Source organism: Dermochelys coriacea, chromosome 2 (assembly GCF_009764565.3).
Source record: "Dermochelys coriacea isolate rDerCor1 chromosome 2, rDerCor1.pri.v4, whole genome shotgun sequence".
In the NCBI taxonomy this organism is placed as follows: domain Eukaryota; kingdom Metazoa; phylum Chordata; order Testudines; family Dermochelyidae; genus Dermochelys; species Dermochelys coriacea.
In genome coordinates, this window is record NC_050069.1 from 39935368 (window position 1) to 39958756 (window position 23389).

The 23389-nt window shown below is 37.7% G+C and overlaps 1 protein-coding gene across 9 annotated transcripts in view; it reads right to left on the minus strand.

Annotated features, from left to right (window-relative positions):
• The window catches only part of VPS13B (vacuolar protein sorting 13 homolog B), a 921736-nt gene that overhangs the window by 37755 nt on the left and 860592 nt on the right, over positions 1-23389 (minus strand). For all 9 annotated transcript variants that reach the window (XM_038388370.2, XM_038388367.2, XM_038388371.2 and 6 more), the window contains exons 45-54: positions 22457-22720; positions 21892-21975; positions 21525-21700; positions 20897-21067; positions 18945-19146; positions 13210-13398; positions 12644-12790; positions 11406-11689; positions 6740-6867; positions 5563-5762 (exon numbers count right to left, since the gene is read on the minus strand). In XM_038388370.2, coding sequence (XP_038244298.1) covers positions 5563-5762; positions 6740-6867; positions 11406-11689; positions 12644-12790; positions 13210-13398; positions 18945-19146; positions 20897-21067; positions 21525-21700; positions 21892-21975; positions 22457-22720 — 1845 coding nt within the window. The remainder of the gene's footprint in view (positions 1-5562; positions 5763-6739; positions 6868-11405; positions 11690-12643; positions 12791-13209; positions 13399-18944; positions 19147-20896; positions 21068-21524; positions 21701-21891; positions 21976-22456; positions 22721-23389) is intronic.

Genomic DNA, 23389 nt, shown 5'->3' on the forward strand with positions numbered 1-23389 from the left:
TGGGTTGTACACAAAAGGAATGTGCCTAGTTGTTGAATAGCATACTCATCACTTATTTCAGGTACTAGTATTTTTCTAGTAGAAAGTGTTGTCTTTGAAGAGAACTGCAAGGTCTCTTGAAAGAAAAATCACTATTTGTATACCCTAGAATTTCAATATCTAGGCAATTGATACAATATCCAGGATCACCTGTCAGTATACCTGCTTGATCCTATTTGTGAGACAGAGTTAAGTGATGATGGAAAGATTCTAAGCAGGGCTCAGGGCTATAGATAGTCAATGAGGTTTTCAGATTTCTTGCTGCCTTAACATGAACCTTCCTAATGATGCTGGAAGGGATAGACAAGAAGTCTTAATTAGAATGTTTTAAAAGCATCTGCCACTTAGAATTTCTGCATCTTTGCAGTGCAATAACTTTCCAGCTAGATTCAGGAAGTACCTACGTGTCAAAAGCAGGACAAATGTTCTTCATACAACAGATTATTTGTGGGGATTGTAAATGAAACTGTTCAAGCTACTCTGCAGTTCATGTCCTTCAGATTAATAGCTGATGGAAAGATTCTCCAGTAAAAACTTACTTCCTCCCAGTCTCCCACGTAAATTGCTTCTTTTAATCAGAGAATGCAGACTCCTTTCCTGATAATTTATATAGCATATCACTGAGGTGTTATCTGTAAGAATTTTGAATGATCATTCTTTCAAAACAGGATGTAAAGCAGGACTTCTTTGGGCTCCAAATAGAGATAGTAAGGAAGTTTGAATAAGGTTCTTTCCCTCAGCTTTGGAGCATCCATATCTATAAAGGCTGTATGATGGTGAAAACAACCAATGTAATCCTCCCATTAGGACTTTGACATACTTAAAAAAGTCTAAAACCTGATGCAACCAAGCTTTTAAATGACTGTGGAAGGTCTAGCATGTTCTGGTGGGTCAGAGGAACAGTATTGCCAACCCAAAATGTTCAAAAATCTTGAGTCAGACCCGCACAAAATAATGAAATGGGATTAAAAATCATGAGATTTTTAAAAGCATCATATATTTTTGGAATGTATTTTGTTTGCTTTCTGGATTTTGAACCTTTAGAGTTTGCACTGGTCATGTTTTCATGCTTTCCCCCATAACCATGAGGTCTAGAAATGTATATTTTTTAATGAAACCTGTGATTTTCACATAATCACTTGATCCTTAATAAGAACACCAAATATCACAAGACTCATGATAAAACTGTGAGAGCTATGGCTTTTCTACATGGCAATTTAGGGTGTGGAAAGCCTGTGTGTGATTCTGCAGCTTCACAGTAACATCCTGTGTGGGCACCGCTTCAGTGCAGTGCAAATTCAGTGTCTGGCTTTCCATGCTACACTTTCAAGTAGTAACAGGTTTCAGAGTAGCAGCCTTGTTAGTCTGTATTCGCAAAAAGAAAAGGAGTACTTGTGGCACCTTAGAGACTAACAAATTTATTAGAGCATAAGCTTTCGTGAGCTACAGCTCACTTCATCGGATGCATCCGATGAAGTGAGCTGTAGCTCACGAAAGCTTATGCTCTAATAAATTTGTTAGTCTCTAAGGTGCCACAAGTACTCCTTTTCTTTTTTCAAGTAGTACTTTGCCAAATTGCACTCCAGGACTTTCAAAGCACTGTAACAGTGTGCACATGGGACATTTCTGCATGGCAGGATGTTGAGCTGTAGATTCACACCCTGACTTGCCGTGCAGTGACTTGCTGTTTAGATAAGCCCTTAGATATTCTTAAGGAATCACTGTACCCCACAGAGCTAGTTTAAAGATATTTTATAAAAGAGAAATGAAAGAAACCTACAGGCCTACACCCTGTAATATATTTAGCTTAAGTATTTGAAGCCTATGAACCTTGGTATAAGTGAGTTACCCAACAGTGACTCTGAGTTATTGGGGAACAGGAAATATCGTGTTTAGAAGATTTTTTTTTTGTGCCAGGCAACCACAGGAATAAGAACTTATATCAGCTTTGGATATTTTAGGATAGGAACATCTGCAAAAGTACAAACACAAACTTGCCTTCTCCATGAATTGACGTATATGCTAAGTTGAAATCATTATATACTAACCTATAGGATAAGGACACCTCAACATTATTATGGTGAGGAAGTCAGTTATGGACAAAGAAAGCTGGGCATCTACATTAATATTCATAGCAGTCACAAAGACATATAATAGGCCCAATCACCATGTAGGCCTTGAGATCGTGACCATCAGACTTGTATGGCATGCCAGTGGCAGGGTAGGACCTTCATGGATGACTGCCTGTCTCTAACCACTAAGTTTCCACAAGAAGGGGTAAGTATGTGTAAGGTATGATGCAGGACACCACCTTAATTTTACATTACAGCTACATTCTCATTTGGTTTGGAACATTTGTGTTTTTACTAATTATACTAATAAAAGTATTTAAAGCTTTGTCCTCAATATGAGTGTTGTCATTGCACACGCTTGGGGTTCCCAACCAGACACTAAACTTAATTCTGTTGTGCCTGATTCAGGGACTAGAACCTTTCAAACCTAGATAGTCAATCATCAATTAAATGGAAGTCCTTAACAATCAATATAAGCAATAACCAATAAGCAATAACCACTCAGTGAATCAGGTAACAACATGTACAAACTATCATTAGACCAAACAACCAACAAATATCTTTGCATATAATGTAAAGTACATACAGATTTGTGCTAGTTGCTTTTTTGTTTGAAACTTAAATAACCACATAATTTAAGAACACACCTGCAACAACATCTAGTATTTTCCTAAAGAGAGACAGAATTAAGATAGCTGCTGCCATCTCTTTATTTTTAAGGTAAATCGTTAAGATGGAGTAGTTATATTATGCACACAAAATACCAACATAGTACATAAACAATTGCAAAGGGTAATCTTGGATTGATTTTTTTTAAATTCCGCTTACTCAAGTAACACTTCATCATTGAGCAAAGAAAGTTTTATTATTAGCCTCAATGCCTCGGGTTCAGAAAGTCCAAGAAATTGAGATATTTCATACAAGTAAGTCAAAGGGACTTTTAAAGATTGAGTTAATCAAGCTGAGGGTCTGAAGTATCAGAATTTTTAATTGGAGAGAATTCCTCCACTAGGATAGGATCCTCAAATACTTTCAAAGAATCTAATTCCTTCTTTGAGCCTGATTTCTATAAAGAACACTGGACTGGCATAATATCAATGACTGGAATTTGAAACCTTACATTGCTTGACTGGCTTGCTGAACTCAACTGAACTACTTGCTAATTAATATACTAGTCAATAATCAAGAACATTTTGTGAGTGGTCCCAAAGGAAAATATCTGAAACAACTATTTTTTTTTAAGTGGCCAAGCTGTTTGTGTTGATTCCATGTATGCTAATTACTTTAAAGATGGATAAATTCCTGTTTAAAAAAAAATACAAAACACTATCCCAGGCAAGAAAGTTTTAATTTACCTCAAAACAGAAGAAAAAGCAATTGAAGAATAAAATAACTCCCTTTTCATATAAACATAAACTTCATTCCCATGAAGAAGCAGAGGGAGAATGACAATAATGGGTCCTGTAGGATTTGGAAGGATAAGGAAGCTGGAATAGTGAAGTTTCTAAATGAGAGGAATTTACTCTGTTGGATCTTGCATATATTTGCTTCAAGAGGCCAGAGTTTCTCAAGATTGATGTGTCTAGACCAAGTAATTTTCACAACAAAGCATCTGGGAGTATGAAAAAGGAGCGACATAATTTAAAACTGGAAAATTTGTATTTTTTATCATAAAAATAGCCATGCATGAGTAACAGAATCATAGAAATGTAGGGCTGGAATGTCTGTCAAGAGGTCATCTAATCCATTCCCCCCAGGGTGACACTGGACCAAATAAACCTAGATCATCCCTGAGAGGTATTTATCTAACAAGTTCTTTAAAACTTCCAATGACAGGGATTCCACAACCTTCCTTGATAACCTTTTCCAGTTCTTAGGTTAGAAAGCTTTCCCTAATATCTAACCTATATTTCCCTTGCTGCAGATTAAAATCATTCTCTTGTCCTAACGTATGTGGACCTGGAGAACAACTGATTATTGTCCTCTTTATAACAGCCCTTAACATATTTGAAGACTTCCCATCTCAGTCTTCTCTTCTCTAGACTAAACATGCCCAGTTTTTAAAACCATTCCTCTTAGGTCAGGTTTCAGAGTGGTAGCCGTGTTAGTCTGTATCAGCAAAAAGGATGAGGCGTACTTGTGGGACCTTAGAGACTAACAAATTTATTTGAGCATAAGCTTTCGTGGGCTAAAACCCACTTCATCGGATGCACGCAGTGGAAGATACGATGAAGTGGGTCTTAGCCCATGAAAGCTTATGCTCAAATAAATTTGTTAGTCTCTAAAGTGCCACAAGTACTCCTCATTCTTTTTCCTCTTAGGTCAGATTTTCTAAACCTTTTATTATTTTTGTTGCTCTCCTCTAGACTCTCTCCAGTTTGTCCACATCTTTGTTAAAATGAGGCACCCAAAACTGGACACAGCACTTCAGCTGAGGCCTCTCCAGTGCCAAGTGGAATAATCAAATCCTGCATCTTGCATACAACACTTCTGTTAATACACCCCAGATGTATATTGGCTTTTTCACAACTTCATCATATTGGTGGTTCATGTTCAATTCATGATCCACTATAACCCCCAGATCCTACTACTGCTTAACCAGTTACTGCCCATTTTGTATTTGTACATTTGATTTTTCTTCCTAAATGCAGTACTTTGCACTTGTCTTTACTGAATTTCATCTTGTTGACTTCAGACCAATTCTCCAATTTGACAAAGGTAATTTTTATTTCTAATACTCTTTTTCAAAGTTCTTGCAACCCCTCCCAGCTTGCTATCATCCACGAATTTTATAAGCATAATCTCCACTCCATTATCAAAGTCACTAGGGAAAATGTTGAATAGTACTAGACCCAGGATAGACCCCGATGGGATTCCACTAGATACATCCTCCCAATTTGACAGCGAACCAGTGGTAAGTTCTCTCTGAATATGGTTATTCAACTGATGTACATCCACCTTCTACCAATTTCATATTGTTCATATTTCCGTAGTTTGCTTATGAGTAGGTAAACAATAATCATAAAATCACAGAAATGTAAGACTGGATGGGACCTTGATAGGCAATCTAGTCCAGTCCCCTGAGATAAGGCAGGATCTAAAATTTCAAAAAATACAGGCTTGGAGGGAGCACCTAGGACTTAAACAGAAAACACAACTAACAGGGCCAAGCACCAAAAAGGTAGTTACATGTTTAGCATGTAGCTTGCTCCTGTGCAGATGCAAAGTATAGTTCTACCATTGTAAATTTCAAAAACAAAATGACTATACTCCTCCGGGCAGTGGTCTGTGCAAAGCCCCTAGAAGTATTGATCTTTGAAGGTCTGACATGATGGAAAATAATATATTTCCATGTGAATGTGCCTTTGCATGTGGAGATGCCTACTTACTACTGTGCACCTGGTTCAGGCCATTTACCCTTTAAGTTGAAAATATTTTTTTAATGATTTACCTGTGTTCCTTGATTATTAATGTCCACAAAATCACTCCATTCATTTGTTAGTTCATCTAATGACATCACTTTCAGAAGAATGCTGGGCAGCAAGTCTTTGGTTTTGCAATCTGGGTAGCTGGAGACTTGATGATAAAGCTCATGATGAATAGAACATTCAGCTGGAATCTTCTTGCAATAAACTTCAAACTTTGGCGTGTCTGAAATTTTACAAAATGTCTAGATTAGGCTCTTCAACTGTTGGTACTTACAGCAGAATCAAAACCTACATGTTTACATGTACAAAAGATTTTTCTACTACCAAAAAAGCTTACCTTTGTCTTTTATGATTGGTTTTTGATTTTAATTTTTTTCCCCAACAACGTCTATTATTCAGTAATTTGTCATAGCTAGAGCTGACTGAAAATTATTCAATAAATATTTTTTTGTCAGAATTTGTCAATTGGTCAAAATCCAAATGTTCTGTGGGGACATGTCAATTTCAATAAATTCCATTGAAACCTGCCCAGTTTCCTGCCAGTTTGCTCACCCTGCTCATCAGGTGAGCTACTGGGGAACCTGGGCTTCCATGCTCCTGGCTCCTCTGAAGCTGGAAGCCTTGGCTACCAGGCTTGAAGCTCCTTGGATGCCCAGACTCCTGACTTCTTGACTGCTCAGGCTCCCAAGGCTTGCAGGCTCCCTGGCTCCAGGAGAGCCCGCCAGGTGGACTGCCCCAAAGCTGAGACTCCCTGTAGAGCAGGGCCGAGAATGGTAATTCCATTTTGTAGAGAATTTCAAATTTTAAGTTCTTGTTCTGAATTGAAATAAACCAGGAGTTTGAAATCGCTAAGGCTCAAATTTGTAAAGGTATTTAGGTGTTGCATCACTCAGCATTGCAATGCCTAACCGATTTAGCAGCCTAAAGGAATTAGGTTCCCAAGCACCTAATTCAGTTTTGAAAATGGGATGGAAGCTCCTAAATCAGTTAGGCATTGCAATGCTGAGTATCATAATGCCTAAATAGCTTTAAAAATCTGGGCATTGATCCTCAGGAAAACGGAATTACCATTCTCCACCCAGTGCTCGTCATAACTATAGGACCTACAGACTTAAAACTTACAGTACAAATAAAGAGCATATGGTTTTATTATGACAATGCTTTGTTTCTGATTACTGTTTTGTAACATAAATTCCATACCTTTGATGTTCTCTTTTACAAGCAATGAAACAGAACACCTGTTGTGGATAATTATGCGAGGACTAGGGTCTTCCGTAAGGGTTAAGTATGTCACCCCAAGATGCTCTTGATAAGTCAGTGCTATGGCTCTACAACAGAAAAAGATTATACATGTGATTATATAATTCTTTGGATGAACTTCAAATTTACTATTATTAACACCCCCTCTGCAAGATTTTTCACTCTTAGGCCAAATTCAGCAGACACTTATGCACTGGTCCTGCAGGAATCAGTTCTGGGTCCGGTTCTGTTCAATATCTTCATCAATGATTTAGATAATGGCATAGAGACTACACTTATAAAGTTTGCAGACAATACCAAGCTGGGAAGGGTTGCAAGTGCTTTGGAGGATAGGATTATAATTCAAAATCATCTGGACAAACTGGAGAAATGGTCTGAAGTAAATAGGATGAAATTCAATAAGGACAAAGGCAAAGTACTCTACTTAGGAGGGAACAATCAGTTGCACACATACAAAATGGGAAATGACTGCCTAGGAAGGAGTAATGCAGAAAGGGAACTGGGGGTCATAGTGGACCACAAGCTAAATATGAGTCAACCGTGTAACACTGTTGAAAAAAAAGCAAACGTCATTCTTGGTTATATTAGCAGAAGTGTTGTAAGCAAGACACAAGAAGTAATTCTTCTGCTTTACTGCATGCTGATTAGGCCTCAACTGAAGTGTTGTTTCCAGTTCTGGGCGCCACATTTCAGTAAAGATATGGACAAATTGGAGAAAGTCCAGAGAAGAGCAACAAAAATGATTAAACGTCTAGAAAACATGACCTATGACGAAAGATTGAAAAAATTGGGTTTGTTTAGTCTGGAGAAGAGAAGACTGAGAGGGGAGATATAACAGTTTTCAAGTACATAAAAGGTTGTTACAAGGAGGAGGGAGAAGAATTGTTCTTCTTAACCTCTGAGGATAGGACAAGAAGCAATGGGCTTAAATTGCAGCAAGGGAGGTTTAGATTGGACATTAGGAAAAAAATCCTAACTGTCAGAGTGGTTATGCACTGGAATAAATTGCCCAGGGAGATTGTGGAATCTCCATAATTGGAGATTTTTAAGAGCAGGTTAGACAAACACTTGTCAGGAATGGTCTAGATAATACTTAGTCTTGCCATGAGCGTAGGGGACTTGAATAAATGACCTCTCAAGGTCCCTTCCATTCCTATGATTAAGCATGTGAGAAGTCCGACTGACAATATGTTTTAAAAGAAAGGCAAGAGAAAAATAGGACAACATCAGAGAATAAACAGACTTTAATGGGACTACACATGTGTTCAAAATTAAGTACCCGCTGTTAGGATATAGATATTCAGGCCTGTCTGCAAAGGCCTATATGCTAAGAAATTAGGTGTATTCTTATCACTTGGCTAGTTCTAGAGGTATAAAAGAAAGAATCAAAATCACTGTCTGCCGGTGTAAGGGCCTTCTCTTACTGTGACAGTCTGAGGCCCTGTGCTTAGGCTAAGGCCTTTGGCTAAGCAATAGAGGCAGCCATAAGCTGGGAAGCGATCGGTCACATCCTCACATTCCAAACTAGTCACATTGAAATAAGGTGCTATTGGGCTGTTAGGATACAATCCTGTCCTAATAATGCCTATCATCTCCACTGGTTTCAGAGTAGCAGCCGTGTTAGTCTGTATTCGCAAAAAGAAAAGGAGTACTTGTGGCACCTTAGAGACTAACAAATTTATTAGAGCATAAGCTTTCGTGAGCTACAGCTCACTTCATCGGATGCATCCGATGAAGTGAGCTGTAGCTCACGAAAGCTTATGCTCTAATAAATTTGTTAGTCTCTAAGGTGCCACAAGTACTCCTTTTCTTTTTATCATCTCCACTGAAAGGGAAGTGCCTAGAAGATGTAAAGGAAACTTAGTTTGATAGCATCCTGTCTGGCAAGAACTCGCTTATCAATAGCTGGGAGGTGAAATCCTCATTTCTGTGTTGTTGTATTACTCTAGTCCCCATTTCCCTATTGTTTGTCTGTATAATCTCTGTCTGGTCCTGTGATTGTTTCTGTCTGTTGTATAACTAATTTTGCTGGGCGTAATCTAATTAAGATGGTGGGATATAATTGGTTAAATAATCATGTTACAATATGTTAGGATTGGTTAGTTAAATTTCAGTAAAATGATTGGTTAAGGTATAGCTAAGCAGAACTCAAGTTTTACTGTATAGTCTGCAGTCAATCAGGAAGTAAGAAGGGGAATGGGAACAGGGAATGGGGATGGAGGAATTGGAATGTTTTGCTAATGGGAACAGGTTAGGCTCTGTGGTGTCAGAGCTGGGCAGGGGGACACTAAGGAAGGAAACTGGAATCATACTTGCTGGAAGTTCACCCCAATAAACATCAAATTGTTTGCACCTTTGGACTTCGGGTATTGTTGCTCTCTGTTCATGCGAGAAGGACCAGGGAAGTAAATGGGTGAAGGAATAAGCCCCCTAACATCCGCATGCTTGCAGGGTCAGAGCCTTAAACTGAAGACTTATAGGAACTGAAAAAATGAGAATTTCAGGGCCAAATTTTGAAAATTGACTTCTGAAACAGTCCAGGAAAATTTGCATGTACAAGTAATACTATTTAAAAAAAAATGTTTTTGTACATGTAAATGTTATTTGAAAAATACAACACAATACTTTGCAGTAATGATCCATAACAGTATCAGTATTTTCAAGTCTAGCATTTTGGATCACTACTATTGCAATTTAAAAAAGAAAATCAATTAATTGTGCACTATCATTAGCAAATAAGAGGTACCATTTCCGGATTTGCACACACAACTGCTTGCTTTCATGTGCAATTTTAATGGCCACTTCTGAAAATCTGCTTCTTTAAAGTGATTTTTATGAAATAACATGTCTAAAATATGACTACGCCAGTTTTTGAAAGAGAGTGGTATGGATCCTTCATCCCCATCAGAATCCTGAGGAACCCCACATTATTCTTCCCCACTCTTAGGAACCCTATTTTTGCTAGCATCATTCTGAAGTCTGCATAGGTATCTCTGGAATCCACCAATAACATTTCTAAATTATCTAGAGGAATTGCTGTTGAGTAATTGAATAATATGAGGTATTCCCACCTTACTCCAAAGAGACCGAGCATGTTGCCTCCAAGCATCTCCCACCTCTGCTGGCCAAGTGAAAGAAAGCCTATATGACTTACTTAAATTGATATAGCATCACTGATTTTAGTGAACTTTTTCTAATTTACATCTGCATAAGTGAGAGCAGAATCAGACCTCAGGTCTGGAAATTAAAGTCAGGTCTCCTACATGGCAGTAGTTTTATTTTTAATTTGCTGGATGCATTTCTTGTTTTGAAAGGAGAATACATATTTGGATATAGGAAGCTTTAAAACTTGGAGATCTTTTCTTGCTACATTCTCAAAACAGCTTATTCTCAATGTTGCTTTTCCTGCTCTTTTTTCTTACTCTTCTTATTAAATGTTATTGTGCATTTTTGCATAGCTTTCAAAGATACTTCCCCAAATTGCTAGATTACAAATTAAAATGATTAAACAAAATAAAAAAATTACATGATTAAAATATAGTGGACCACAAAATATCTGAACAAAGAAAACATCTTCTCAAGTTCTCTCTTAGGATTTCTAGAAATATTTGGAGAGAGAAAAAGTACAAAAAATGTTTCCAATTCTATTTCATTATTTATTTTTCAGCATGTTTCTCAAAGAGCTACTACAAAGTTAAAAATTATATATTAAAAATAAAAAACAATTTTTATTTCCTGTGCTACTAACAGCTTAGATTAATAAAACTGAAATGATTTTTAAACCAATTTTATTTTTCACCATTTACTCTATTTGCTTACTTTTTGCATTTAATTCAACCTGGACAATAAACTCCCTCTCAGTCAGTTTCATTTCCTGGCTCTTAATTGATGCAATATTTGGGTTGCAAACACTGCACAGAATTGTTTAAATCCAAACTAAAAATTGTTTTCATTGACAGAAGATAATCCTGAAAGCATTTCTATAATATTTGGTCAACTCTTTTAAAAAACAAAATCTATAGTTTGGAATTACATTACTTAACATTGGACCTCCAACTCTTAATTTGTATTATTTAATGCAAATTTTCAAAAATCTTGAAAAGACTTCTTTTCATTCTCTCTTATTCTGCATGGTATTATACATGTAAAAGGAGGAGCCATGTAAATAGTAAAATAGTACAACTTGTACATGATCAGAACATTCAACTATTTATTAAAAGTGTCTAAAACATCAAACAGTAACAGTTTTTTTACATTAAAGTGAGATCTGACTTTACATATGGTGGACATATGTTGTAATTTTAACTTTTCTATTAACTTCTTATGCTTTGTTTCTAGATAAAGCTTTATACTGACACTCAAAGAATGACAGGTTTCAGAGTAGCAGCCATGTTAGCAAAAAGAAAAGGAGTACTTGTGGCACCTTAGACACTAACAAATTTATTTGAGCATAAGCTTACGTGAGCTACAGCTCACTTCATCAGATGCATCTGATGAAGTGAGCTGTAGCTCACGAAAGCTAATGCTCAAATAAATTTGTTAGTCTCTGAGGTGCCACAAGTACTATTTTTCAAAGAATGACATCATTCACATTTATTCAATTTACCTGGTACAAAATCCACTTTCATTACAAACTCCAGTGGGTACGGACACACTCTGTCTAGGAAACTCTTGTCTAATCACAGCTGGCAGGCTCCAGCACCGTGAGCTGTCAGCACGCACAACTGGACTGAAACTTAGCAATATGTGCTTTTGAAAAAGGGATACTTCTGAAGTTGACTGACTGATGTCTGACATCACATCCCAGCAAGGAACAGAGCTCAATTTTTCAGTAGGTGGCTCCCCAGCTGGGCAGATGCTGAATGCAGTATTGTCTGGTATGTGTAAATACTGGAAAGAAAAAGAAGATAATGCAAAGACATATTGGGTCATAACAACAGTCCATTCATATTTAACTTTTACCCTGAACAGTTATAAGTTTCCAATTAGAAAACTGTAACTAAAAGTTCAGCATCAATGGGGCTGCAGGATTCAACAGCTATTCAGCCATATTCTGTCCTCATATTCTGTCCCACTACACCCATGCTATCAAATTTAAGTCAGTGAGTTAAACTCTATTCTGCCTGGTATGTGAGAGCAGGGGGTGGGCATGTAGTGCTCCTCCCCAGTATTAAATTAATAAAGTTGCAGCCCGGCCCTTAAATACCTCCCATGTGTCTGTTGTTCATTTACATGCATGCCCTAATCAATACATAAATGACCGATTAAAAATATATTTGTGCCTGCATGCATTCTTTTTACTGTAAACGTATTTCCTAAACATACAGTGCTGTCACAGAAAACTTGTATTAATGAATGAATATTTCACTCCTTGAAATACATAATCTTGGAGAATAACTACAGATCCACGGCTTATGATCAGGTACTGGAGTCTTCTCAAAAGGTACCTCAAATATTTCATCCTGCAAAGCAGATGTACCTCTTCTACATGTGAACTTAGTACAAATTCTCAGAAGTGCTTCAACAGCTATTATGGATTATACTGCCTATATTACAGCAATGGTCTTCATTCTCTGAACAGATGGAAACCAGGCAGAACTAATCATGCAATGTGTAGGGATCTGCCACTTTGCACAGATATCTATCACAGTTAATTACCGTAGCTGAATTTACCATAGCTTCCCCGTTTTTAATTAAAACAATATGAAATTACTTATCTTTATTAACTCTTAACTTTTTACTTTTTTCTGTTCAATTTTTGCAAGACAAATTTGAGACTTTAAATAAATATCAAGGTCTACCTATTGCAGAAGCCAAACATAAATAATATCCAAAATACTTTACCTCCTCTCCTGACCAAGGGCTTGAAACAGACAGCTGTGATATGCAATAGATATGGTATGATGTATTGTTGATTACTGTTGTCTTATCTTCAATCTGTAGAATTTGAATACCATGCTGAACCATAGAGGAAATGCAGAACTGACACAACTGCAGGATAATTTAAAAGAATATGTTAACAGACATAAAAACAGCAAAGTTTTTGTAATAAAGTAAGAAAACAATATTTTAGCCTGGAGACCCTGTCTTAATTCATCTACATTATAACTTGATCTACATCAGATTTCTAAGCAGAATTCCTGTTAGTTGCATCAGTCAATATTTTTCAAATAAGACTGAGAATTCATAATTTTAATTTGCTTAAAGTGATGTTGTGCATTTCACAGATGATCTACGTTTTTATATTATATTTGATCCATTATTTACGTTTGCATTGTGCTTTTGAATCTATTAACATATTTTTTGAGCAAAATTTGTGCATTATTTTGTATTTGACAGCTTTCATCTGCTGTTTGATTATTTTCTGTTTGAAATGATAAAGTTATAAATTGTCACAATATCTTCCTAACCTTTTTATGACCTGGGAAGGCACCAAGTTTTATTTCAGCTTCAACAAACCCTTCTTCATCCAGTGTTACCACTTCCCCATTGTCTACATCCTTCCATTTTGGAGATGTTAGATTATGAACTAGTTTGATTGCCACTGACTTGTGCACAGTGTTAGTGTTTGCCCAGTATATTCCAATTTGAAAAGCTTCCTGTAAATGGAAAATAACCATATTTAGAATTTTCTGCTAACTTTTACACTCATACTATAGTTAACAGTTATACAGCATACATTTTATAAGAGACAGGCTGATGCTATTGTATAAATATCTTAAAAATTATTGGCAAAATTTAGTGGCAAATACAAGGTGGTGTACCTAGTCATCCAAAGCAATATATCTGGAAAACAGCTATATGCCACAAAGTTGTATAACTTGCACTGATGAGGCACTGAGTAGACATGCAAATTAAGTTTAAACAGGGGAGTTTGAGTGGGAGTTTGCAAGGGGAGTTTGGATTGTGGTGCTTGTTTGGGGTTTGCTTTTGCTGGGGGGTGGTCTTTTTGGCATGGCTTGTGTTTCCCAGATTAACAGGATTTAGGTGGGAAGGCGATGACCGATACAGAGGCAGCTGTGGGAGTGACTCCTGTAGTGGAAGACACATTGAGGATGACTGGATGTGGAAGCTGTGGTATGTACATGATACTGGAGGGGGGAACCGGTAAGAGTTTTTTCTGCATGAAATGTCGTCTGATAGAGCTGATGGAGGAAAAGATCCGAGGTTTGGAGATGCAGGTGGAAAGTCTCGTTGAGTTTAGGAAGGGGTTTGAGCAGATGATAGAGCAAAGATATGAGGTATCTGAAGGGAAAAGCTCAGATATGGGATGTAGACCTGAGGTTGAAAAGGATCCTAAAGGAAGCGGGAAAGAATCCCCTAATTATCCTTCATGTGGGAACAAATGATACGGCTAGATTTTCGCTGGAAAGTATTAAGGGAGACTATGCTAGGCTGGGGAAGACGCTTAAGGAAATTGAGGCTCAGGTGATCTTTAGCGGGATCCTTCCTGTTCCTAGCGAAGGGCAACAAAGGTGTGACAAGATTATAACTGTCAACAGATGGCTTAGGCAGTGGTGCTATAAGGAGGGCTTTGGGATGTATGGCCACTGGGAGGCATTCACGGACAGAGGACAGTTCTCTCGGGATGGACTTCATTTGAGTAGGGAAGGAAATAGACTTCTAGGATCGAGGCTGGCACAACTGATAAAGAGAGCTTTAAACTAGGAATTAGGGGGAGATGGATAGGAGATGTCCAGGAAATCTCCACGCCAGATTTTAGCATTGAGAGGGAAGAAGACGAAGTAAGAAAGGATACAGCCATGGGTAGGAGAATGTATGTAAGGAGCGAGGGCGGTGTGGATACTAGTCTAATAGGTTATACTGGCTGTAGAATGACTGTGCCTAATAGGGTACAAAATGTGAGTGAGGCCAAACAGCAAAAATTAAGATGTTTGTACACCAATGCGAGGAGCCTAGGTAACAAAATGGAGGAACTAGAGCTACTGGTGCAGGAAGTGAAACCAGATATTATAGGGATAACAGAAACATGGTGGAATAGTAGTCATGACTGGACTACAGGTACTGAAGGGTATGCGCTCTTTAGGAAAGACAGAAACAAAGGTAAAGGGGGTGAAGTAGCATTGTATATCAATGATGAGGTAGAATGTAAAGAAATAAGAAGCGATGCAATGGATAAGACAGAGTCCGTCTGGGCAAAACTTACATTGGGGAAGAAAACTAGTAAAGCCTCTCCTACGATAGTGCTTGGGGTGTGCTATAGACCTCCTGGATCTGATTTGGATATGGATAGAACCCTTTTTAATGTCTTTAATAAAGTAAATACTAATGGAAACTGCGTGATCATGGGAGACTTTAACTTCCCAGATATAGACTGGAGGACCAGTGCTAGTAGTAATAATAGGGCTCAGATTTTCCTAGATGCGATAGCTGATGGATTCCTTCATCAAGTAGTTGCTGAACCGACTAGAGGGAATGCCATTTTAGATTTAATTTTGGTGAGTAGCGAGGACTTCATAGAAGAAATGGTTGTAGGGGATAATCTTGGCTCAAGTGATCATGAGCTAATTCAGTTCAAACTAAATGGAAGGATTAACAAAAATAAATCTGCAACTAGGGTTTTTGATTTCAAAAGGGCTGACTTTCAAAAATTAAGGAAATTAGTTAGGGAAGTGGATTGGATTGAAGAATTTATGGATCTAAAGGTAGAGGAGGCCTGGGATTACTTTAAATCAAAACTGCAGAAGCTTTTGGAAGCCTGTATCCCAAGAAAGGGGAAAAAATTCATAGGAAGGAGTTGTAGACCAAGCTGGATGAGCAAGCATCTCAGAGAGGTGATTAAGAAGAAGCAGAAAGCATACAGGGAGTGGAAGACAGGAGGGATCAGCAAGGAAAGCTACCTAATTGAGGTCAGAACATGTAGGGATAAAGTGAGACAGGCCAAAAGTCGAGTAGAGTTGGACCTTGCAAAGGGAATTAAAACCAATAGTAAAAGGTTCTATAGCCATATAAATAAGAAGAAAACTAAGAAAGAAGAAGTGGGGCCGCTTAACACTGAGGATGGAGTGGAGGTTAAAGATAATCTAGGCATGGCCCAATATCTAAACAAATACTTTGCCTCAGTCTTTAATAAGACTAAAGAGGATCTTGGGGATAATGGTAGCATGACAAATGGGAATGAGGATATAGAGGTAGATATTACCATATCTGAGGTAGAAGCAAAACTGAAACAGCTTAATGGGACTAAATCAGGGGGCCCAGATAATCTTCATCCAAGAATATTAAAGGAATTGGCACCTGGAATTGCAAGCCCATTAGCAAGAATTTTTAATGAATCTGTAAACTCAGGAGTAGTACCGAATGATTGGAGAATTGCTAATATAGTTCCTATTTTTAAGAAAGGAAAAAAAAGTGATCCGGGTAACTACAGGCCAGTTAGTTTGACATCTGTAGTATGCAAGGTCCTGGAAAAAATTTGGAAGGAGAAATTAGTTAAGGTCATTGAAGTCAATGGTAAATGGGACAAAATACAACATGGTTTTACAAAAGATAGATCGTGCCAAACCAACCTAATCTCCTTTTTTGAAAAAGTAACAGATTTTTTAGATAAAGGAAATGCAGTGGATCTAATTTACCTAGATTTCAGTAAGGCATTTGATACCGTGCCACATGGGGAATTATTAGTTAAATTGGAGAAGATGGGGATCAATATGAACATCAAAAGGTGGATAAGGAATTGGTTAAAGGGGAGACTGCAACGGGTCCTACTGAAAGGCGAACTGTCAGGTTGGAGGGAGGTTACCAGTGGAGTTCCTCAGGGATCGGTTTTGGGACCAATCTTATTTAATCTTTTTATTACTGACCTTGGCACAAAAAGTGGGAGTGTGCTAATAAAGTTTGCAGATGATACAAAGCTGGGAGGTATTACCAATTCGGAGAAGGATCGGGATATTATACAGGAGGATCTGGATGACCTTGTAAACTGGAGTAATAGTAATAGGATGAAATTTAATAGTGAGAAGTGTAAGGTTATGCATTTAGGGATTAATAATAAGAATTTTAGTTATAAGTTGGGGACGCATCAATTAGAAGTAACGGAAGAGGAGAAAGACCTTGGAGTATTGGTTGATCATAGGATGACTATGAGCTGCCAATGTGATATGGCTGTGAAAAAAGCTAATGAGGTTTTGGGATGCATCAGGAGAGGCATTTCCAGTAGGGATAAGGAGGTTTTAGTACCGTTATACAAGGCACTGGTGAGACCTCACCTACAATACTGTGTGCAGTTCTGGTCTCCCATGTTCAAAAAGAATGAATTCAAACTGGAGCAGGTACAGAGAAGGGCTACTAGGATGATCCGAAGAATGGAAAACTTGTCTTATGAAAGGAGACTTAAGGAGCTTGGCTTGTTTAGCCTAACTAAAAGAAAGTTGAGGGGAGATATGATTGCTCTCTATAAATATATCAGAGGGATAAATACAGGAGAGGGAGAGGAATTATTTCAGCTCAGCACCAATGTGGACACAAGAACAAATGGGTATAAACTGGCCACCAGGAAGTTTAGACTTGAAATCAGACGAAGGTTTTTAACCATCAGAGGACTGAAGTTTTGGAATAGCCTTCCAAGGGAAGCAGTGGGGGCAAAAGATCTATCTGGTTTTAAGATTCTACTCGATAAGTTTATGGAGGAGATGGTATGATGGGATAATGGGATTTTGGTAAGTAATTGATCTTTAAATATTCAGGGTAAATAGGCCAAATCCCCTGAGATGGGATATTAGATGGATGGGATCTGAGTTACCCAGGAAAGAATTTTCTGTAGTATCTGGCTGGTGAATCTTGCCCATATGCTCAGGGTTTAGCTGATTGCCATATTTGGGGTCGGGAAGGAATTTTCCTCCAGGGCAGATTGGAGAGGCCCTGGAGGTTTTTCGCCTTCCTCTGTAGCATGGGGCATGGTTGACTTGAGGGAGGCTTCTCTGCTCCTTGAAGTCTTTGAACCATGATTTAAGGACTTCAATAGCTCAGACATGGGTGAGGTTTTTCATAGGAGTGGGTGAGTGAGATTCTGTGGCCTGCACTGTGCAGGAGGTCGGACTAGATGATCAGAATGGTCCCTTCTGACCTTAGTATCTATGAATCTAAGTTTAATTCTGCTTAAACTCAGATAACAGGTTGGGACTTGTGATAAGAAAAGTGTATGGGTGGCCAAAAAGAAGGCACATAAAAGGGAAAATTCAACTAAATCTATTTTGTGAACCAAATTCAAGTTGGAGGATGTATACTGATGCAGTCCTCCCATCTCCCCCATTTGAAATCCACCTTTATCACAACAGACATCATCAACATTCTTAGAAACACATAAACTACATACACAGCACAAGTAATGAAAAAAAAATTACTCTCAAGACAAATATTCTTCCCAGGCCATCAGTTGTGACACCTAAGCCAATGTATATCCATAAGGGACAAAGTAGCCTTTGCACCTGGCTTTGTGCAATTAGGAAGATAGCTGCACAACTGGCTACTGTGACAGTGGGAAGATAGTTGTGAAATCTTCCATTGTGGTCAACACCCACCACTGGTTACCTGGATGGCACAGCCAGGTTCTTCCAAGTATTGACGACACATAATTAGAATCAAGTAAGCACTACAGATACCCAGAAGGAAACAGTGAAGAATGCAATCTGTCTGTGCATAGGTCAGGAGACTAGCTCTCCTAGCATGCAAGATCTGCTCTATATTGTCTCTCAAAGCAGATTTTTTTCATGGGCACCTGTAAGCCATATTGTGCAGCAACCCTAACTTGTCAGGTTCAGAGTAGCAGCTGTGTTAGTCTGTATTTGCAAAAGGAAAAGGAGTACTTGTGGCACCTTAGAGACTAACAATTTATTTGAGCATAAGCTTACGTGAGCTACAGCTCACTTCATCGGATGCCTTTTATTTTTCCTAACCTGTCAATCACTGTATTGCACCATATCTTGCCAAAGTGCCTTGGACTACATCTGCTTATGTTGTCCAATCAGCATAGCAGATTCCAGCTCATATTTATACCCTGACCATAACTATATTACTGGTACACATATGGACTAGAATGCAACAAGAACGTGTGGACCGTATGGATTGAAATATTGGTTTGAATGTTTAGAAAACTTGTGCATGTTAACTTGAACAGTATAGCTACCTGGAAATTTGGAGGTATAATTGTTTTCCCAGCAGGTATCTGCAGAACTATCTTCTCTCCTTCAAATAGCCAGAGATCCCATTTGGACTGATTGATAAGCAGAGCCCACGGCAAGAGTTCTATTAGCAGAGTTTTAACACATGGCTTCCACACTGACAGCTTCACCCGCATTGGGCTATCCCACTGAGTGAGCTGTTCATTACTGTTCCAAATAATATATCAAAAGAAAAAGAAAAGAAAATTATTAATTCAATGTTAAGATTGCATTTAATCATTCTAGCTATTCAGAAAACTATTTTTATAATAGTTCATCATGACATATCATTCTGAAATGCATAGAGGTACTGTCAGGAAAAAGCTGGCCCTAAGTGTAGGTTGTAAAAGCAGAAATTTATTAAAGGGACAATCAATTTGAAATCTGATCAATTTTTTTAAAAAAGCATTAAAAGTAGTTTCCTGACTACACCAGCTCTGACTACTTCCTGACAATTTTAGTGGTTATAAAATCACATTTGCATAAACAACAGTCTCTGCTGGTCACATTAGAGGTGTTGAAATCACAAATAATGGTTGAGACTCCTCAATTTTGGGGGCAAACAAGGCTGATATGGTCCCTACAGTGTCGTTTTGAGCAGTCTCTGAGCTGATCTAAATTCTTTGGGGGCAATGGACTCTGTTATCAGTTTAAAAAAATCAGTACAATTTCATATATGGTATTCAAACACAGGTAAAGATATGTTTGAATATGACCTATGACTTGAACTAGATATAGTCCTTACAACTTGGTTTCACAAATCTGGCGAAAAATATACAAAAAAAGGAAACTGATCCTCGCTAACTTTCTCTAGTAAATAAAGTACTGGAAAGATAGCTGCTTCTGTGTTTTTTAGTTACTTTCAAATGAGTAGCTTAATAGTAAAGATTCAAAGCTGGACAAAACTTTAGCTAGTTATAACAGAAGTCAGAACAGATTAAAAATGAGTTTTTAGGGTAACTACATTACCACTGAAAAACCCTACTTATCTATTCTCAAGACTTTCAGCAGGATTTTAGGCTTTAACAAGCCATAGGCAACAATTTTTAGATGACTAAGATTAGTTCTTAGCAAACTGAGGGCCTTTGTTATGAAGTGATGTATTCAACAAGGCCCTGATTCTACAAAGAACATGAACAGTTAGTAACTTTAAGCATGTGATTAGTCCTATGGATTTCAAAGAGACTATTTAAGTCCTTAAAGTTAAGCACATAAGTTTTTGCAGGATCAGGGCCTGAGCCATTTATCAGTTGTGGTTATTGTGTAGGACAAGTCGCATAACTACATTTCAGTGTCCTGACTGTGAGACCATTTACATGTTTTTGTTGTTGTACTACCAGTCCCTCAGCACCAAGTTAAGAGTAGTTATTCTAGGCTCATAAAAACTAAAAGAAAATTTTCTCTTGGCTTGCACAACCACAGGAAGAAGGAAATTAAATAAAGGAAATCAGTAAAATGATCCACTGGCAAAATACCACTTGCATTTGAGGAAAGCTAGGCTAATGAACAAATTGCCTTTCTGGTCATAAATCCACATGTGCCAGTTGTGCTGTTTGCTCACTGGTTGGTCAGCTCAAAAAAACCAAAGCTACTTTTGCTAACTACTTTAATCTATGTACTTTTTAATGGTGCATAGTACACCCAGACAGCCTCATTGAGAAAAGATATTCTGGTGAAAAATTGGTAAACATTTTATCAGTAGGTTATTTGCAATGATTTATGAAGCTCCTTACCACAGAAAATATTTATAAAATTATGAGCTAGTTACAAAGCATGAACATAATTAAAGGCTTTTAGATCCTTTATTACAATTGACATATGTAGGGTCTTTTTACATATTGCTTTATTTGCATATGTATTTCTTTAATTTCATGACAATGCAACCTCAGTGGGCAACACTTAGCAAAGCCTACATTACCTCTCTGAATCCTTCCTATTATATGGCCACACAGGCTGGGGAGAGCTATTAATCCCATAGAACTCAGAGAGTATCTGATTCACAGTGCCACCTGTATGGGATTTAGTAGCTATCTGTTTAATAAGTGCTGTTGAAATAGGAACTGCACACTCTGATGGATCATCTTCTTCCCTGTCAAATGAAAACAGAAACAGAAATCAATTACAGCACTATGTTGTCCAAACTATGGCTAACATTTTCTTTAGTGCAGCATTATAAGCGCACTCTGAAACCTGAATGAGCTCATATGAAACCAGGATTAAATTAACCAGACATATAAGAGAAAATGGACTCCCAAAAACTTGGTAGAATATGGCATCACAGGAGATGGTAGGAACTTTTTTTTTTTTCAAAATGCCAAAACTTGTGCACTTAATTTGTATGCTCAACATAAACAGATATGGGTGCACTAAGAGGAACTGCACCATTTACAATTTTCCATTATATCATTTTCAGCAGCCCATTCAATTATCTGTTCTATACATGCAATGCAAGGGAATATTCTTGGAAGTAGTGCACTGAAAGTTAAATGACAAATGACGACTCCTTTTTTATTGTAGGCATTTTCAGGAAAATGTACAAGTTATACCTGGCTTGAAATGTCAAGTGATGAGTAAGATCAGGTTCTATATTTCGCAATGATTTCTCCTGCCCTTTTCCTGGAATCATTTGTGTTTCACTCAATCCCAGACTTCTTTTCTCCAAATGTATGATAATTGGATCTGGAAGATGACTCCTCATGATAAAAAGAGGGCTGAAAACAATCTACAAGGAAAAACAAAAGCAAAACAGAAAACAAACAAAAAACAACACACCAGCTTAATATTAATTCTATTCCAGCTGCTGAAATAAGCTGTTAATAAATCTTGGCTCTGGGTCATTCTGACCTTAATTTATTTCAGAACATGAAAGGCCACAGAGCCAAACAGATTTCTGAGAATGGTGAATGCACTCACTAGTCGTTGTTGTACTTGAGTGTTGGGTTCTAATGTCAAAACTGTACACCACACATAAATAATTGAACTGTTTGAAGATGGCACCTGCACACAGAGAGACGAATAGACAGCATTAAGTAAGATTATTTTTCGCTTATAAAGCTGAACATTTGATCACATCAGGTAGAACTCTGAGTTACTGTAAATCAGAAAGTAGAGAACACTTCACCGCTTAGAGTACCATTGCTTGCTCTCTTTTTAAAAATTTACATAGCATCCTGAACATGGGACATATTTAAAGTATGAAATACCATATATTTTTACTCTAATGGAGTCTAATAGAACTAATATAATTAAGGATGCAATCAGAAGTTCCCCTATCAGCTATCTGCTACTGATGAGAGGAGAGAAGGTAGTTTGGACCAGAAGAAAGTGCCATTCCAATTAATGTATGTGGATAATCAGGCTGTGAGGTTTCCACCAGGTATTCTAAACTGAAATTTGCAAAGGAGCTTGGGAGTTTTAGGTGCCCAACTCTGAAGGAAATGTTTAAATGACATACTCAAACATCTGTTTATCTTCATACCTGAATGACTGTGCTATATTCTGTGTGTTTGGAACAGAGACATACATCTCTTGACCAGTCTTCATCTCTTTTAGCTTTCACACTCAACTCCGTCAGCTCATCGTTTTCTAGAACATAGGAAGGCAGCTTTTGTGTGGCTGCAACGCAGTCAAAATGTTCTTTAACAACTGCCTGCCCATCTTGACCAATGTAGTGCTGAACCAGTTTCAATTCGATGCTGTCAGCCAAATAACTACAGACCACCTGTCTTCCACAGATTATGATCTAAAACATAAAAACAGACAACCGCTGCATTACCAATTTCTGAAAAGAAAATTCAAAGGGTGTCACTGTGGAATTAAATTTAAGAGACAAGATTCTTCAAATACTTTAGAACTGTATTGTTCTTAAATTGCTCTTGAGTAATTTTACAAGAACAATCTACAGTGAAAAAATCAAGCAATGTTTTGTTTCTGAGAGTTGCTGAAAATGATGGAGAGTGAGCTCTTTAGATACTCCGCAGTGCGTTGATTTATAAAGAAAAATATTCTTATGACTGGCCAAATGCATTGATAATTCCAGAGAAACATAATTATTAAGATACCCCAAACTATACTAAAATAATGTATGGATTGATGTAAATGGATATTATGCAAAAAATTCAGGTAAGGGCCTGTATGGTGTTAGTGTCCTCAACTCCTATTGAACACTTTGTAGGATTGCACTCTGTGGCTGTAGCTATGTCTTTGCCTTCCCCTGATGTCCCTATATATTTCAGTTCTCTTAGCATATTGTGTCATCACTATGGATATTCTGAGTTGTAGCCACAAGGGCTTTTGAAGGGTTCCACTGAAACCTCAAATCCTAGTCACTATCTAGGAGCAAGGGAGCAAGTTTCTGCAGTATGTTTACAGATTTAAAGCTTACCCTTCAATTAAACACCCACTTAAACAT